We start from the raw sequence: 20,195 nt of genomic DNA on the forward strand, positions 1-20,195 counted from the left end.
TCATTGGAGTTGAAGAAGAACTCAGGTATCACAGACCCATGGGATCAATACTTTAGCTGGATGAGTGGGTGGCAGAAGGTGCTCGTCCAGATAGGGGTAACGGTATTAATAATCCTGGTTCTTTTAGCCCTGATTGTATGCTGTATTCTACCTTTCGTAAAAAGTTAATGAGCAAGGCTGTAGACAATAACACACCTACATTTCTCCACCAAGAAGAAGAGGACCACCTTATGATGGAAGATGACAAACCCTTCACTCCTCTACAGTCACTCCCTGTCCATAATCTCACAGTCCTATAGGGTTTTAGGGATAGATAGCGCCTGACTGCACCTCTCCAGCTGTATCGAGGAGGGAAGTGAACAGTTGCTGCCCAATTCTATATACAGCCTAAAAGAGTTGCTGAGGAGAAGGGCCAGGCTAAAAGTAGGACCTTTAGTATTAGGGACAGAAAAGAGAAAATAGTCATCTTAGGGGGGATTGTGAAGGAATGTGATGTAGATAATAATAATAGTAATCTGAAAATGTCTATTTTCTTATGTGCATACATATTTTTCTCCTTACTCATTATATAAGTATACAGGTTTGCTCTGTTCCTATATTTTCTCAAGATGGCGGGTACCCCCTACATCCCACACATCAGAAGAACGCGGAACTGAAGATAAAACCAAGGACAGCCAAACCTCGTTATGAAGATTCTCCATCTTCTTTTCTATCTTAACCAATGAGATGTACCTATTAGACTAACATAGCAATGACGTATTTGTGTGTATAAAACATTAGCACCGCCTTGAATAAATTAGAAGTGTAAAAAGTAATGGAGCTGAGCGTGTCTCAGAGTGTTTACTTTTATATGCATGCATATCCACACTTTCCAATTAGAGACAGCAGCAGATAACCTTGGGCTCGATTGGAGCTCTTAATCATTTCCATAACACTAGATGTGCAAAGCTGGTAGAGACATCCCCAAAAAGACTTGCAGCTGCAATTACAGAAAAAGGTGGTTCTACAAAGTATTGATTCAAGGGGGCTGAATGCAAATGTACACCACACTTTTGACATATTTATTTGTAAAAAAATGTGAAAACCATTTATCATTTTTCTTACACTTCACAATTATGTGCCAATCCCAATAAAATACATGTACTACGTTTTTAGTTGAAACATGACAAAATGTGGAAAATTTAAGGGGTATGAATACTTTTTGCAAAGCACTGTACCTGCTCTCTGATCTGTGTAATGGTTTTGCACAGAGCAGCCCCAATCCTCCTCTTCTGGGGTCCCATGCTGGTACTCTGAGCTCATCCTCTTCTCTGTGTGCCGCCATAGAAAGCCGCTTCCTATGATGGCACACTTACAACTTGGTCTTGCCCCCCTGCTTCTTCATCAATGAATTTGATTGACAGCAGCAGGTGCCAATAGCTCCTGCTGCTCTCATTGAGCCCAGAGAGGAAGGAGAGAGAGAGCAGCTCTGCTGCACTCGGACACAGCGCTGGATCGAGATTGGGCTCAGTTAAGTATTTGGTGGGGCTGGGGGGAAGCTGACAATAGAAGGTTTTTATTTACCTTAACGCAGAGAATGCATCAAGGTAAAAAATACCTTCAGCTTTTAAAACCACTTTAAGGTAGGATTTGGATGCAGAAAAGCATATTAAATAGAAAAGTCATTTTTTTAAGTGAGCTTTTGTGCTGAGGTTTATTGTGTCCTGAAGAGTATTTTGTAAGTACAAGGATTGTGGCATACATCATTGTCCCTTACACCAGTGTTTCTCAACCTTTGTTCAGTAATGACATGCTTTAAAATTCTGCACAATCTAAAGCACCCCATTCTAAAATGTAACCAACTAAACTATTTTATAACATTATGTTTTATACAACATTCACACACGAAGGACACCCAATGGTAAAGGTGATTTATTCTTCCAAAGCAAACACACCTTTGCACACTGGTACTGACTAGTATGCCAATGTTTCTCTTCTTGCTCAGTCTCTCTCCCTCACTCAGCTGATGTAACCCCAGTGCTGATGAAGAGGGGCAGGGGTAGGACAAATAAGGATGCTGTGCAAATGCCCGATGTCCACCTTATCAACCGATGTCATTGGTTTTGAGGATGCCAGTGGGTAGAAAGTTGTAATGGTGCACAATGAAAATCTGTGGCTTTGTGTAACTAAAAGGCAACCCTGATCCACCCGCTGGCTTGTATACAATTTTTGGGCAATTTAAATGACCAGACCATTTTTTTGCGATACGGAACTGCGTTATTTTAACTGACAATTGCACGGCCGTGCAATGCTGTACCCAAATAAAATTGATGTCCTTTTTTTCCCACAAATAGAGCTTTCTTTTGGTGGTATTTGATCATCTCTGTGTGTTTTATATTTGTTAGAAACAAAAAAAGAGTGACAATTTTGAAAAAAAATATTCAATAATAAAATGTATAAAATCAAATTTCTTCATCAATTTAGGCCAATATGTATTCAGTTACATATTTTTGGTAAAAAAAAATCCCAATAAGCGTATATTGATTGGTTTGCGCAAAAGTTATAGCGTCTACAAATGATGGGATATTTTTATGGAATTTTTATTTATTTTTTTTTTTACTAGTAATGGCGGCGATCAGCGATTTTTAGCAGGACTGCGACATTGCGGCAAACAAATTGGACACCTGACACTTTTTTGGGGACCAGTGACATTAATACAATGATCAGTACTAAAAATATGCACTGTTATTGTACTAATGACACTGGCAGGGAAGGGGAATAACATCAGGGGCGATCAAAGGGTTAAGTGTGTCCTTAGGGGGTGCTTTCTTACTGTGTGGGGGTTGCTCTGACTGAGTGAAGACAAAGATCTTCTTCCGTCAGAACGGCGATCTGCCTTGTTTACATAGACAGATCTCTGTTCTGCCTCTCCTGGGAACGATTGCGTGAGCCACCCAGCGTCTATTGCACTAAATGACGTACAGGTACGTGGTTTTGCGCAATATAGCCGACCTGCCGCAGTAAATATGTGGTAGGCAGTTAGCAAGTGGTTAAGGTGTTTTGCCAAGGCACCCCTGATATGCACAGTCTGGTCATGCCCACCATTTGCGGCAGCATTCTACATGCACCCCAAATTAGCTTTTGCTCAGTGTGCCGCAGGTCTGTTTGCTATGTTGTCCACAACTCCCCAACAATTTTAATTAAGTTCTTTTATAAGGTAGGCCATATTAATCCCTGCATAATATGTTCTTTGTTCTTTAGTAAATGGATTGGTAAGGCGGGGCAGTGTTGGGGCGGTGCTTTGGAGGCAGGACTGGAGAGTACCGATCGTTCTACCGAAACTATAAAAAGAAAAAAAAAATGGACTAAAAAATCACAACCTGATAAGATGTTGTGTAACTTTTATTTTTTTTAAATCTCTCTGGAAATTTACCTTGATGCTCATCTTTTCAAATCATACATTAGTTCAGTATCAAAACAGCAGTACTCAGTTTCTTGATCTATGTTTTTTCTATCTACAAATGTGAAATAAGATGCCTTTGATCTGGCCATCACTGCTTAAATTATGCGCCCTGTTTGAAGTAACACAACATACACTGGTGAGAAAGTGGGAGGCATGATGACGGAAGGTGTAGTTCCATGACCTAAACTCCGATTATATTCTAGAAATATTCTGTAGACCATAAAGTGTGGTGGCTGCAAGTTACAGTTTAGCTCTCTGAAGAGTGGCTTGCATTGTGCATATTGTCTACAGTACAATAAACATGCTTGTTCTCCTCTGTACAGGGACACCACTGGTTCCCTCAGTTACTGTGAAACAGTGTTATATACAATACAATCCTGTACCCCATTTCAATGCTTCTGGATAACCACACCTTGTGTTCTGTGCTGTCCTGCATTTGAAGGGGCACTAGTTACCGTATATAAGCGCCTTGTCTTCTTAGCTGTCATGCATTTAAAGGGATATTGGTTATTGTAAAAATCAGAACCCTGTCTCCTGCACTGTCATATGCAAGAAGAGTCCCCCAATATATAATGGGATTATGTCAGCACAGAGTATAGAAAAAGTAGAACCATGTTTAACGAAAAAATATTAAAAATTAAAATTTTTATTAGTATAGGATTAAAAACCTGACATTCATGAAGAAAAGACTGGTGTGCAATTAAAAAGAACCATAGGTACATAACAGCAATACATATAATGACATGATGGTGGTTGCCTTATACCGCTAATCAAAAGCTGCTACATGCAGTAGAACCCCATTTGTCTGTCATGCACATCAGCATCAGTATATTTGCACTTTGTCTTTGTTGGTATTCATTTAAAGGGGCATCAGCTACTGTATATTAGCGCCCTGTTTCCTGCACTACGGTGCATTTAATCAATTCAGCCCCAGAGGATTTGGCTGCAGAATGACTGGGCCATTTTTTGCGATTCGGCACTGCGTCGCTTATATTTTTTTACTTTTTGCTGTAATAAATATCCCCCAAAAATATATAAAAAAAACATTTTTTTTCCTCAGTTTAGGCTGATATGTATTCTTCTGCATATTTTTGGTAAAAAAATTGCAATAAGCTTATATTGATTGGTTTGCGCAAAATTTATAGCATCTACAAAATAGGGGATAGTTTTATGGCATTTTTATTATTTATTTATTTTTTATTAGTAATGGCGGCGATCTGCGATTTTTATCGTGACTGCGACATTATGGAGGACACATCGGACATTTTTGACACTATTTTGGGACCATTGTCATTTATGCAGCAATCAGTGCGATAAAAATGCATTGATTACTGTGTATATGACACTGGCAGTGAAGGGGTTAACCACTAGGGGGGCGGTGAAGGGGTTAAGTGTGTCCTAGGGAGTGATTCTAACCATGAGGGGGCTGGGCTTGAACACACAGGACAGTGATCGCTGCTCTCGATGACAGAGAGCAGTAGATCACTGTTGTGTCACTAGGCAGAACAGGGAATGCTTTGTTTGCAAAAGCATCTCCCTGTTCTACCTCTCTGTGACACGATTGCCGGGAGACCGGCGGACATCGAGTCCGCAGGACCCCCGGGCACAATTACGGAGCATGCGACAGGGGCGCACGTGTGCCGGCTCAGTGGGTAATTCAAAGGGACGTACAGGTACGCCCATTTGCCCAGCCGTGCCATTCTGCCAACGTAAATATACAAGCGGCGGTCGGCAAGTGGTTAAAACAGGGGTGTCCAACCTTTTGACCTTTCTGGGCAGCACTGGAAGAAGAGGAATTGCCTTGGGCCACACATAAATGACATTAGCAGTAAGGAGAGCAAGATAAAAAGATATACAGTATCTGATGGCCCTTCAATTACATGGCAACCCCAGAGACAAAGTGCCAATATAAAGTAGCCGATGTTCCTTTAACCGCTTGCCGACCACCGCATGTACATTTACTTCGGCAGAATGGCTCGGCTGGGCAAATGGGCGTACCTGTATATCTCTTTGAATTAACAGCCGTGCCGGCGCGGGCGCTCCACCCTCGCGTGCTCCGTGATCTCGCCCGCGGACTCGATGTCCGCCAGTCTCCCGGCGATCGTGTCACAGAGAGGTAGAACGGGGAGATGCTTTTGCAAACAAAGCATGCCCCGTTCTGCCTAGTGACAGGACAGTGATCTACTGCTCTCTGTCATCGAGAGCAGCGATCACTGTCCTGTGTGTTCAAGCCCAGCCCCCTCACAGTTAGAATCACTCCCTAGGACACATTTAACCCTTTCACTGCCCCCTAGTGGTTAACCCCTTCACTGCCAATGTCATTTACACAGTAATCAATGCATTTTTAATCGCACTGATCGCTGTATAAATGACAATGGTCCCAAAATAGTGTCAAAAATGTCCGATGTGTCCGCCATAATGTCGCAGTCATGATAAAAATCCCAGATCGTCGCCATTACGAATAAAAAAAAAATAATAATAAAAACGACATACAACTATCCCCTATTTTGTAGACGCTATAAATTTTGCGCAAACCAATCAATATGCGCTTATTGCAAATTTTTTTTACCAAAAATATGTAGAAGAATACATATCGGCATAACTGAGGAAAAAAAAAATTTTTTTTTAGATATTTTTGGGGGATATTTATTACAGCAAAAAGTAAAAAATGTTTTTTTTTTTCAAAATTGTCGCTCTTTTTTTGTTTATAGCGCAAAAAATAAAAATCTCAGAGATTATCAAATACCACCAAAAGAAAGCTCTATTTGTGGGGAAAAAAAGGACGTCAATATTGTTTGGGTACAATGTCGCACGGCCACACAACTGTCAGTTAAAGCGATGCAGTGCCGAATCGCAAAAAATGGCCCGGTCATTCTGCAGCCAAATCCTCCGGGGCTGAAGTGGTTAAAGCATGGAATGGGTCCCTTTAAGCAATTACTTCTAAAAAATAAAAATATAATTTACAATGTCCTGAAATCTGTGTCGAAACTAATAACAGGTACATAACTAGAACTGATTTATTAAACTGTAGCTGGATCACCAGTCCCAGATTTTAGCATCTTTTTCTTTATTTACTCCAGAAAATAGACAACTGAGTGGCAAAACAGAAGTATTCCATGGATATTTGTAAGCACTGACCTGTAACATATACCTGGCAGCTCCGCATCCACGATATCGTCTTCTAGTGGACAGAAGGCAAACTTCAATGATCTTCTCTTTTGATTTACTGTGAAACACAAAATTCAATTTAAAGTCCAAAGTAAAAAAAAAAAATATATAAAGTACATACTCTAGCTAAAAGAACATTGCAGAGATGTTTCAGTAAGGAAAACAATTGCTACAGTAAAACCTAGCAGCGACTCCACTCACAGGTGTAAAATATAAAAAAATATATTTTTAAAATTTCTTCTTCTCCTCTGGAATGTCTTCTGTATGATCCTAATCGTGACAAATTTCCCCTCACTTTATGCTCTGGTGATGGGTCTCACCATAAAAAATATATATCTAATGATCTAACGATTGGCTTCTCTCAAACAGAGAAAGCTAAATGCAAATCAAAATTCAGCCAGCTTAGCAGCCAGTTCGATCTATGTGTGTACCCAGCTTAACTATCACTAGTCGTAATTCCAACTAATCACTAAAGCCCTGTACACACAGGCAGAATGTCGAGAGGCATTTGCTGGTTAAAAAAAAAAAAAAATACAGGCCGACATTCTGCCTGCGTGTATGTCAGTCTGTCGTTCGGCTGGCTTCTGTCGGACGTGCATGCTGGAAAACCAGCAGCCGACTGACTCCCAATCAGCGCTCCCAGCCAAAGGCAAAGAACGCTAATCGAAGTGTTCTGGCGGGGACAGTCCCCCTGCCAGAACACAACAGCTCAGCGGGAGATCACTGGACCAACCTTGCAAGGTTAGTACAGTGTCTCAGACCGTAGTAGTCAGTGTTTTTTTCGTGTAACCAACTGTTAGTGTGTACCCGGTTTTAGAATAGTTTAACCCTAATTCAATTACTTAGACTAGCTAATCATAAGGTCAACCATTAACTAATCAGGATCAGCTAATCACTAACCCTCTGGCTCTTTGTGTATTACAATGCACATCATTTTAATTGGCACTCCAAAGCATATACATGGTGCATCATAATAAACATGTTTTTTATAGTAGCTCTCCACACAGATGTGAAACATCTACACATTGTGGTGCATTGTGTTGCAAAATAGGTAGATGCATTAAAACCTTTGTTGCAAACCATTGATAACTCATTCAAAATGCAATCAACATGTGCGTTTTCATGTGTGTTCTGTAAGAACTAGTTTCTTTCCTTTGGTGTGCTTAAAGAAAAAGGCATGCTGTGAAAGCCCAATTTGGTGGCGTGCATGTGGAAATTTCTTCTCCTCTGGAATGCCTTCTGTATGATCCTAATCATGACAAATTGGTCAGTACATTCTATAATCAATTACAATTGGAGGGCTCAAATTCCTTTGCAACCTCCTATGGGAATTGGCTTTGCTATATCGCTACTCTCAATGATGAGGACTCGGAAGAGGTTACTGAAACATGTTTCAAAGATATCATCAGCACTGCTGATTGCTTGAATCAGTTCAAATGTATCCATCATCTCCATTACATTCCAGCGAGAATGTGGTGCGGAATCTGCAACTCTTCTGCATCTGTTTTGGTTGTGTTCCCATATAGCAATCTTCTGGTCTGATTTTCATTCCCTACTGGAACTTAATATGGAATTTCAAGCACCTAAAACTCCAGAAGTATGTCTCCTTGGATTCTTGAAGGCCTTTGTTCTTTGCACGTATACCCAGTATATATTTTGCTTACTACTTTTCTATGTAAGAAAATCGATTTTATTGTTCTGGAAAAATCTTTCTTCACCCACTATCCAGTATATTAGCTGTCTGATTAATATCGACCTGCCCAAATATTAAATAATTTACGCGGCACCGTGCAGGGCTTGTTCGAAAACCTTTGCTCGTATATCGCAACTATCAATAGATGGTGCAAAATGCTGATATATCTTTCTCTCAGTAGGATGTCTATTGTTACTTTATTACCTACTAGGGTGTGGAGTTTGCAGGGTGGGTGTTTTTTTTTCATCTGTGTACTATCATTGTCTCTACCATTAACACAACTCGAATAGTTTCTGGAGACAAAAGATAGGAAAGAGTGTGTGTATGTTGTGTGTTTCTTTGTCCCTGGGTTGTTTTCTTCTCTTTATCTACCACGATTACATTCTATATTGCTCTATTTACTGCTGGTCTATGCTATGCAATGCAACTGGTTTCTTTTTCTATTGTAACTATATTGGCTCTGCGTAGCCTGGCAAAATCTAATTATGATTCAATGTTCCGTGGTACTCTGTTTTGTAACTTTTGTTATTGATGGCAAGACTTGAAAAATAGAAGACTTTAAAAAAAAAAAACACATTATAATGCACAATATATTGAATGCACTAACACACTGCAACAGTATTATTTTGCCATAAGACTAGCTTATCACTAGCCTAAACTCTAAATAATCACTAGCTTTAATAAACAAAACAAATAAAATAAATCAGCCATCTAAAACTGAATAACTTACTGCTATTTCTCAAAACACTTTTTTCGTCTACCAAAAATTGCATTTAGGGGAGCTGCCTGTAAAAATAGGGTTAATCTGCCCACACCAATGGCTATTTCTTGGCTCATACACTGTGATTAAAGTTGTGTAGTGACAGCATGAGCATACCAGGGGGAAAATGATAAATTGACCCAGGAAAACATAGAGGATCCTGATTCCTCCTGACTTCCTCTCCAACAACAGTGCCGCTGCGGTGAGCACCACCCGCTGTGGAGAAAACAGACTGCACCTGTCTACAGGTGGACAGGGGAAGCCCATCTGGGTACAAAAAAAAAGGGTGGGTTGAGATGGTGATCTTATAAAGAATTGGCATACAGTAGCTGCTTGGAAGGAGGTCCTTCCCTCTTTCTTGGAGTTCCCTCAACTTCTCCATTGGATGTTTGCATGCGGACACTGGGTAATAGGGGCCTGTGGGGTAAATGATCCCTGTCCCATTCTACCCCTGTTTGTAATAACACTATGTTAATTGAGCTTTTGTTTCTGCACTACTGTTCTCATCTCTTCTAGTACCCATGTACTAACACCGACAGTCCTCTTGCTGTAACAATGGTAGTGACATTCCGGGGCAAACGGAGTAATTGAAACTTCCTAGGAGGATATCACAAAGCTGGAGTCTCAAGAGATACAAGACACTAATATGTAATTAAGTTCAGTTGTGTCTACAAGAACACCAAAAGTCATACTCCTGAATAGAGAAGCAAATGTCCTGAACAACAAATCAGATCTATTCTGCATGTAGTGATACTCTAATACTAGCTTTATTTACCAGAAGCCACCGAGTATATGTGGGTGTATGTACACAAAAAAAAAAAGAAAAAGTGCAGAAGCACCTCTAGTGGTGTCCACCAAAAACAAATATAGTTTTGGACAGACTTATGGGGCGTACACAAGGTCGGACTTTTTGACCGGACTGGTCTGACGGACACCGATGGACCAAATCCGGCGGACAATCCGATCGTGTGTGGGCTTCACCGGACCTTCAGCGGACTTTTCCAGTCGTAAATCTGACAGACTTTAGATTTGGAACAGGCTTCAAATCTTTACGTCGTAACTCCGCCGGACCCAGAAATCCGCTCTTCTGTATGCTAGTCCGACGGACAAAAACCGATGCTAGAGCAGCTATTGCCTATTGGCTATCAACTTCCTTATTTTAGTCCGGTGTACGTCATCACATACGAATCCGTCGGACTTTGGTGTGATCGTGTGTAGGCAAGTCCGTTCTTTAGAAAGTCTGTTGGAAATCCTTCAAAAGTCCGTCGAAAGTCCACTGGAGAGTTTATCGGACCAGTCCGGTCATAAAGTCCGCCTGTGTGTATGCGGCATTAGCCTTTCAGTAACTATTGGCTGTTTAGAGAAGTTGTTTACTAAGAAAAGCAGTGTCCTGTGCAGACGCGCCACAGCAAAGGGATCAGAACAGGGTTGCAAATCTGTCATTTTTCTTGTTTTATTAGTTTGGTATCATGCTCAATCTTGATAAGAGACTCTGGCATCCTGGAAGGAATTTCATTAACAAGCTATATTACATTTCATCCTGAGCAGTAATAGACAAATAAATAAAAAAAAGATTTCCTCTCTGATTTCTGGCTGAAGGCTTACAGGAAAACAAAAACATGCCACAGGTATACAGGTTCAGTAATTGGACACATAAAATATGGCTAATAATGTAAAAAAATCAGGATGCTACCAGAACTTACAAGGTTGTGAACTTATTACTGCAGTAAACAAAAGTACATTTTGAGCAGCTAATAAAACATCTACCATATTACCCTTGTGATAGTTATAAATAATGTTTAGTGATTTTGTACATATTTTCTTTATTTATTATGTTAGGATTAAACATTTCTAAATAGTTTTCTTTTGACAACCAAATATGAAATATTGCATATCATAATTTTTAGTGCAGACAGAAGGCAGTGATTTCCTATCATTTTCATATGTTTCCCCCTGATTTTCATCATCTTTTATTAAAAAGCAAAAAACAAAAAAATGATATCTTTTGTTCATATAACTCAAAAGTACAGGTTGGAATTTATACAAACACACAAAGCTGAAAGTAAAGTAAAAATTTGTTACGCTAAAAGAAAAATCTAAAAAGGTTACTTGTGCCCAAGCAATAAACCGAAACCCTTTTAAATCTCCCCTGAAAAATTCCTGGCATGTCGGGGGTGCCTAAGCACCCCTGTGCCTACAACCTCATAGCTGTTCTACAGGATGCCAGGGATGCGTCCTGGATGGTAGATACACTAACTTACTAAAAGTATTGGGACGCCTGCCTTTACACGCACATGAACTTTAATGGCATCCCAATCTTAATCCGTAGGGTTCATTATTGAGATGGCACACCCTTTGCAACTATAACAGCTTCAACTCTTCTGGGAAGGCTGTCCACAAGGTTTAGGAGTGTGTCTATGGGAATGTTTGATCATTCTTCCAGAAGCGCATTTGTGAGGTCAGGCACTGATGTGGGTGAGAAGGCCTGGCTTGCAGTCTCCACTCTAATTCATCCCAAAGGTGTTCTATCGGGTTGAGGTCAGGACTCTGCGCAGGCCAGTCAGGTTCCTCGACCCCAAACTCGCTCATCCATGTCTTTATGAACCTTGCTTTGTGCACTGGTCCAAATCATTTGGTGGAGGGGGGATTATGGTGTGAGGTTGTTTTTCAGGGGATGGGCTTGGCCCTTTAATGCAGTGAAGGGAACTCTTAAAGCGTCAGCATATCAAGACATTTTGGACAATTTCATGCTCCCAACATTGTGGGAACAGTTTGGGGATGGTCCCTCCCTGTTCCAAAATGACTGCGCACCAGTGCACAAAGCAAGGTCCATAAAGACATGGATGAACGAGTTTGGGGATGAAGGAACTTGACTGGATGCCATTAAAGTTCATGTGCATGTAAAAGCAGGCGTCACAATACTTTTGGTAATATAGTGTATGGTTCACGGGTATTTGGGCTATGGTTCCTTTAAGGGAGACGATAAAGAGCACTTTTGAGGTACTCAGGAATAAACCCAATTGTGAGACAGGCCTGAAACGGGTGTAGGTAGCAGCCAGCAGGTTGATGAGGTGTGGAGTATAGCAGGGCACAGTGTGAGAGGGCTGTGGGCTGTTTGTCTGCTGAGGCGCTGCTACACTTCTGTAACCCTTTCTGGACCTCTGGAGCATCTTCAAAACCCTGTTGTGGGACAGGTTTATGCCGGTGGTGAGGCCAGGCTTTGTTTTTGTACCAGAATTTGTGGACTGTTTTTGTTAGTTTTAGGCCCCTTTTACATGAGCAAACTGATCTGGTGACCAGTTGGAGAGATTTACCCTTCACTTCCTGTTCCCCATTAAAAGATGTTGCCTCTAGTCCTGCTCTGGTGACAACCCAAAATTTGTGATTTTCTTCGAATTTCACTCTCTGTAACGGGGACAGAGATAGCAATATAAACCTGCCAGGTCTTCTTATCCCTCTCTCTCTCTAAAAAAAAAAAAAAAAAGAAAGTTTTGCCTATAGCATAGTTATACTTTAATACTACCTCTTGAATCTTGCCCTGGGAAAACAACTCTTGTATGATTTTATGTGAGAATAATTTCAATCTGGAGTTCACAAGGGAGCTTATATCTACATGGTGGCCCAGTTTTCTGTAGCATGATTCTGGAGAGATTGTTATAAACGTATTTCTTATATCTGCTGGTTGGAAGCATTACACATAACAATATTTTTGATATAAAGAAAAAGTCAGGGCTAGAGAAATTATAATAGTGGCAGCTGGCAAAAAGGTCAATATGTCAACCTCAAATTATAGAATTTAGTAATGCTGCACTCACAAATATATGACCCACTATCACATCAATGCATTAAACACTATATGTTAGTGAATAAAATAACGTAAAACATACAAATAATTAGTGAATGAATACTTGAATTCAAGACATGAACAAATAGATCACCAAAGTGAAAACAAAAATAAAAAATAATACTCTGGTGACCTATTTATTCATGTGTTGATCGGATTTTCCGACAACAAAACCGTGGATTTTTTTCTGAAGGATGTTGGCTCAAACTTGTCTTGCACACACACATGGTCACACAAAGTTGTTGGAAATTCCGAACGTCAAGAACGCGGTGACGTACAACACTCGTAACACGAAAAATGAAGTTCAATAGCCAGTGCGGCTCCTTCTGCTTGATTCAAAGCATGCGTGAACTTTTGTGTGTACACAAGTCCGTCGCACAATCGGATTTTCCGACAACAAGTTTTGCTGTTGGAAAATTTGAGAGCCTGCTCTCAAACATTTGTATGCGGGAATTCCAACAGCAAATGTTTGATGGAGCCTACACACGGTCAGACACGTTCAGGAAATTCCAATCGTGTGTACGCGGCATTAGTGTTTAATGCATTGATGTGAAATTGGTTTATATATTTATGAATGCGGCATTTGGAAATATTTTTGATGGCCTCTGTCATTCATAAAGCATACATAATTAGTTATGAAAAAATACATGTTTTAGTAATAAGAAGCCAAAAAAGACAGTAATCTGTGAATGTACAAAAACATCTTGTAGATGGAGGCTGGAATTAAAGTGAGGCAACATGGGTAAAGTTACTTATGGGTTTACAAAATTATAATACTGGAGTATTTTACAGGCCCCCTAAAATTAATTAAGAGATAGAGATCTGGGCCTTTATTACAGAAATCTTCTGCTCAAGGTAAAGTTTCACAAGGGATTAATACACAAAGCACACCAACATTCAAGTAAGAATACACTTGCCTCTTGTATTTAGACAACATATTCTCACCCCGTAGTTCAGCTTTAACTGCTTGCCGCCCGTCCGTTAGCCACTGTAGGCAAAGTAAGTGACGTACCTGTGGGTCACTGTCTACATCCATGTTGAGGGTGTGCACAATGATTCATGGATGGGACCTGCTAATCAGCTGTGTCCAATCACAGCCCAGAGCTCTTGTGTTGGTAAACAAAACAGAGCTCTCTGGGAAGGGAATGATCTCTTAGTTTCTCATCCCTGCAAGATCAGTTAATAAAAGCAGCAGACTGTACACACATTACACATGGTTATGCACATATTTAACCCCATTGATCACCCTAGATGTTAACAACTTTACAGCCAGTGTCATTAGTAGAGTGACAGTGTATAGTATTATTACTGATCAGTTAGTTAGCTCCCCCCAGCATCAGTTGACCATCACACTATCACAGTCCCGTTATAAGTTGCTAATTGCCGCCATTCGTAGTATAACCAAAAAAAAAAATCACATATATAACATAGTTTGTAGGCACTATAACTTTTACACAAACCAATCAATGAACACTTTTTGGGATTTTTTTTTTGTTAAAAACATGGTGCAGAATACATTTTGGCCAACATTTATAAAGAAATTTGATTTTTTTTTTCATTTTTTTTCTGGATATGTTTTAAAGCAGTAAAAAATATTGCTTTTTTTTCAAAATGTTCAGTATTTTTTTCATTTATATCATAAAAAAGTAAAAAAAAACAAGTGGTGGTCAAATACCACCAAAAGAAAGCTCTATTTGTGTGAAAAAAATTATAGAAATTTAGCTTTGGTACAATGTTGCATGTCCGCGCAATCGCCAGTTAAAGTAGCGCAGTGCCGAATGGCAAAAAATGTCCTGGTCGTGAAGGGAATAAAATCTTCTGGAGCTCAAGTGGTTAAAGACAGCACGAGCATCACGGTTTGTGAAATGTAACTGACCTTTGTTGAAATATATAAATCATCACTATTTATCCTGTTAGTCCATTATATTTACGTGATTTTATTTATTATGCTTTTTATACTTTTCACATTATAAATAAGGTCATCCTTCAGTATTATCCATTAAATTCAATACATCCACGCCAATTACTACATTTGCATCACTTTAGTAAAATAAAAGTCAGCAGCTACACATACTGTATATTAGGACATTTACCTGTCCTGGAATCTAGCGATGTCGTCGCGGCGAAGTCCGTCGGAAGTGAGGACAGGGTACCTGTCAAAAATAGGTACCCGCTCCCCCCGAAAGGTGCCAAATACAACGTCTTATAAATAAAGCCAAGTTTTATAAACAAACAAAAATATTGCTTTTTGACAAATAGAAGTGTAACTTTAAAATATAAAAAAAAAGTCTTTTGGCTAAATGGCATTTAAGTATTTTAGTCATCTTGTTTCAGTTTTAGTCTTTTTCAGTCAACTAAAATAGTGTTAATTTCCGCTATGAAAATGTTTTCGTTGACAAAATCCTTGTGTTCTGACAATATAAATTGTAATATTCAAAATACCCATTTTATTTTCAATAACAATTGGCCAGACAATTAAAATGATATTGTATCATATATACAATTATGGCCATTTTGTACTGTATAAAGGAAGGTATTTCTCTTCTACCCCTTCCAGTTCTGATCTGATATGCATGGGTGTTAACCTGACAGTAGTATTTTGAACAGTGGATGGACAATAATGTTCTGTTTGGTTACTGTGTGTGATTCATATTTTTATGTTGTGTTTTTAATAACCCCTGTATTCCCTCCCCTCCTTGTTCTTTTTTTTTTGTTTTGTGTTGTAAAAATTGTAAAATTGCAATGATAAATAAAATCTAAGTAAAAAAAGAATTACTGCTCTCCTCATCTTAAAGTAAATCTTAAAGTAAATCTATAGATAAATGAAAGCTGAATTCCAAGTATGGTCTTTATTGTAAACGTACGTTGTTCCACCTTGGACCAATGTAATGCTGGCCATACAGTATACAATATTCTAGTACAATGTCCCCTTAGATTTACCAAAACCATGTAGTAATATGAGGTCAAACCTAAACAGTTTTAGTTTGTATGCAATCAGGCAGGCCCTTGTACTACATAGTTAAAGGTAAATCTAAAGGAAATTGAATAAGAAAATTGTATAATGTATGGCTAAGTTAAGTATACATATCTCACACCTGAGGGGCCGCTGGGAAGCTTGTAATCACTGTAGCAGTCAGTGCAACTACAGTGATAGCCACAAACTTCCAGGTCCAGGCTACCCCTCAGCACACTGACCACAGGGGGTCATTTGCTTAGCACTGCCATTATCTATAGAAGGCCCTGTATTTTGTTCAACAAATACATAGCGTTCTCTGATTATATGAGTTTGAGAAAAAGAGCAGCAATGTCACATTTTCAGCTGCATTGTGTTTTCAAAAATAAGGCATGTCTGAATTTCTGTGTACTTTCATACACTGTGAGGCCCATAGAAGTCTATGGTGCATTTTAATTTGTTTCCATGTGTTGTCAGCCCCTGGAAGTAGATCCTTCCAAAGTCCACAACAATGATATCAGGCAGGAAATCAATCCTGATTGTCCAAATTAAAAAGCATGGCATTAAAACGCACTGCATCACACTACAATGCTGTCAGGGCTGGGCTCAGCCCTTCCTTCTCTGAGCTGGCAGCTCAGCTGTCTGTTAATTGCTATCTCTCCACAGTGACTCACCTGTTTATGATATTCTGCTCGTCAGTCCTGCCTACTTAAGCTGTCCAGTCCAGATGATCTCTGCCTTCGCCTTGGTCACATCTCTAGAGACCCTCTCCTGTGCTCCTGTTAAAGACTTGCTTGGCTGACATTCCTTCTGACTCCAGATCCTGCTTGCTGTTCTACTACACTGTTCTCTGGCTCCCTGACGTTTTGGCTTGTCTGACTATCCGTTCCGGTTCCTGAACTCTGGCTATATTTTGACTACGTTTACTATGTTTACCTCTTTTTATTATTATTAATTAAGTGTGACTTAACTGTACTTCTGTCTCAGTCTGAATCATAGTTTCTGACAAATGCATAATGAAAATGCTAGTCATTGCACAAGAAATGGGCAATATAATGCACTAACAATTTCATAAAAGTAGACATGGATAGATGTGAACCTGGCCCTAGGGTTTGTGTCAATGAGCTTTGGGCTTGTGTTGAAATGCAAAAGCAGTTTGCTTTTGACATCAGTTTGAGACACTTTTGAGATTACTCAGAATTCGCTTTTAGGTGCATATGATCTGCAGTTGACATCCTGGCGACATGTATTTGACCTGTATCAGACTGCTTTTTCATTCCCATATACTTGCATGGAAGAGAAACAAAAAGAGAGAAAGAACAAAAGCCAGCAAACAACCTAACAACCAATTATGTTAACATGGCTAAATTATTTGATGTAAAGACTGGCTGCAAATGCAAATGGTTATGCCACGATTACAGTTTAGGGATATAACTCACTAAACAGTTTCCCCATTATTTTAGATGGAGAACATCCATTTCCTATGAGAAACCCATTGCTAAATTAAATGTACAGTACACTTTAATGAGTGCAACTATAAGAAAAAAAAAATCAGGAGCATCCTTCAAGTTTCAATGTTGTGTGGCTAGGAACCCTTCAACCAGTTATTCCCAATGAACAGGTGTCCTCTATTCCAATTTCAATCCAGCATCCTCACAGTCTAGCTACTGCCACTTTTTTTTACAACATAGATTAACTGTAAGTCTCAGCAATAATGCAAGAAATGCTGTGTCATGACTTCACTGCTAAGAGTAAGTAATGGTAAGTAAATTGACACTATGTGATCCAGGTTAATGCAGAGCAATTTGTGTAAGTGTGGAGTGGAAGAGAATATTTCTTTTATAGGTTTCCATATCTTACAGATGTGTTGCTTTTCATTGTGGTATTATAAAGCATCCATTACGGGATTTAATAGAGTTTAAAAAGCGCTGCAAAATAGCTCAGAGCTACTTTACACAAATAAGGATGCAAAATCGACATTATCCCAAAGTGGACATTTAACCTCTTTTTACATTTAAAATGTTCCACTTTTTCTGTAAACATTACAAGTCTGTCTAATATTAAATCTAGTAGTTATCAGTCCTAACCTCAGATTTGAATAAATGATTAGGTCAGACAGGGGATATTCCTTTTACTGTAAAGTGTGTAATCGTAGAGCTCTTCCTTCTTACTCAATAATAGATATCCCATTACTGGTCCAATAAGTTGTTTTACTTCTATGTTCTTGATAAATGCAAACCAGGTTTAAGAGGCACTTCAGACAATGGAATGCAGACAACAAAATCAGTCAGTTAAAGCCAATGCATAGACTGGCAGACACCTGCCCAAAAGAATCAGAAAGAGGAATACCAACTAAGGCCTGGGTTCACACTACTCTGACATGGAAGTCAGACGACTTCTGATCCGACTTTGCCCTACCACTTCATGTCCGACTTCCATGCGACTTCAATGTATGGGATCTGACTTTGATCCAACCATACCAGGCTCTTTGAGTCTGGTATGAATCTTGAGGGGGGAACCCCATACATAAATAAAAAAAGTTAAAAAATGGCGTGGAGCCCCCTCAAGTCCATACCAGACATTTATCCGAGCATGCAGCCCAGCAGGTCAGGAAAGGGAGGAACCATACCAGGCCACATGCACTCAATATGGGGGGGGGGGCGTGCACCCCAAAGCACCTTGCCCCATGTTGATGGGGACAATGGCCTCTTCCTAACAACCCCGGGCGGTGGTTGTGGGGGTCTGCGGGCAAGGGGTTTATCGGAATCTGGAAGCCCCCTTTAACAAGGGGGCCCCCAGATCCTACCCCCCTTCACCAAAAAAGTGTCAAAAATAAATAAAAACAGTATACAGGTTTTTACAAAGTCCTTTATTAGAAATGCAGAATGTCCCCATCGTAGCTCCGTGTCTTCTTTCCCCGGTGATGTCTTCTCCCTCCATTTCTTCTTCCTCCTCCGGTTCTTCTCCCTCTACTGCTGATGTCTTCTTCCTCCGATTCTTCTCCCTCCGCTGCTGACGTCTTCTTCCTCCGGTTCTTCTCCCTCCGTTGCCAACGTCTTCTTCCTCTGGTTCTTCTCCCAGCGCTAGCTCCCGTAGTTGTGCCAGCTCCGTTCTCTGACAGTTTTTATATAGACATGGGGCATGGCCATCCGGTGACGTTATCCAGAGACCCCGCCCCCTTATGATGTCACTGCCCGGGGGCATGATGGGGGTGATGTCTTAAGGGGGCGGGGTCTCCAGATGATATAACCGGATAAGTCCTAAGCTTTAACTTGTATGTACTTTTTTTTAGTTTTGGATAGAGTAGGTAAGGTTTAGAAACTCTGACAAGTTGTACTGCTATCCAGGACTCCATTAGGTTTAGTTTACACTTGGGGGGGCGGGGGGAACATGTGGTTGAGCCATGTTTTTACTACTCCCCAAGCTGCACAGAGCAGAAAAAATGTATCTCTGCTGTCACATTGACCAGGCAGTACCACCTGCTGAATGCAGTCCATTCAAGAAAATAGGGCTGTGCTGCAGTGCTGTGTGCTTTTAGGAGATAGGACAGATGGGGAGGAGGCATTATGCCTCCTCACTACCTGTTAAATGTCCTCTGAAGATTGCTCAACCACAGATTGCTCTTAAGAGGCCTAACGTAAATGTAAATAAGCCCTTAACGATTTTCCTTCACTTGTGAGAAAGCTAGTCCTCCACCCTGAAAACTAGAAGTCTATAATAAAGATTTAGCCAGTCTGGGGTGCTTACTTTGCCAGGTGAGTTTAATGAGCTCTGGATGAAATGTAAGCTTTTAGACCCCTTTCACACTGAGGCATTTTTCAGGCACTACAAGCGCCTGTAAAGCGCCTGAAAAAGCCTCAGCTGCAAACCCAGTGTGAAAGCACGAGTGCTTTCACACCAGGGCGCTGCGCTGGCAGGGCGTCACAAAAAGTCCTGCCAGCAGCTTCTTTGCAGCGGTGGAGGGGTTGTGAATACACCACTCCTCCCCATTGAAAACAATGGGGCAGCGCTGTTATACCGCCGGCAAAGCGGTAAAGCAGTGGTTAAGAGTATTTTCAGAAAATGAGAGGGGAGCTTCTGTTTGAGCTGAGAACTCCTGAAAAAGCGCTAATTTCTCACTGTTCAGGCATTTTCCATTGAAGTCTATGGGGACAAAAATGCTCAAATGTAGCTCATGTACTTTTTTGAGTGACAGCTACTTTGCTCAAAAGAGAAAAAATCAACCAGCGCAACAGTAATCACTAAAAGCTAAAGCAGCTGAAATACTGAGGGTCAAAATATCAAATCCCATACGTCAAAATTATAAAAAGGCAGTACAGCGCTTCAAATTAAAAA

General features: G+C 40.2%; 1 protein-coding gene across 2 annotated transcripts in view; it reads right to left on the reverse strand.

The window, feature by feature from the left end:
• The window catches only part of LOC141111649 (uncharacterized), a 674,371-nt gene that overhangs the window by 146,148 nt on the left and 508,028 nt on the right, over positions 1-20,195 (reverse strand). For both annotated transcript variants that reach the window (XR_012236466.1, XM_073603803.1), the window contains exon 6: positions 6,581-6,668. Coding sequence is in view for 1 of the 2 variants with exons in the window: in XM_073603803.1 (XP_073459904.1) it covers positions 6,581-6,668 (88 nt within the window). In the remaining variant the exon portion in view is untranslated. The remainder of the gene's footprint in view (positions 1-6,580; positions 6,669-20,195) is intronic.

The sequence above is a fragment of the Aquarana catesbeiana genome, linkage group LG11, assembly GCF_042186555.1.
Source record: "Aquarana catesbeiana isolate 2022-GZ linkage group LG11, ASM4218655v1, whole genome shotgun sequence".
Classification (NCBI taxonomy): Eukaryota; Metazoa; Chordata; class Amphibia; order Anura; family Ranidae; genus Aquarana; species Aquarana catesbeiana.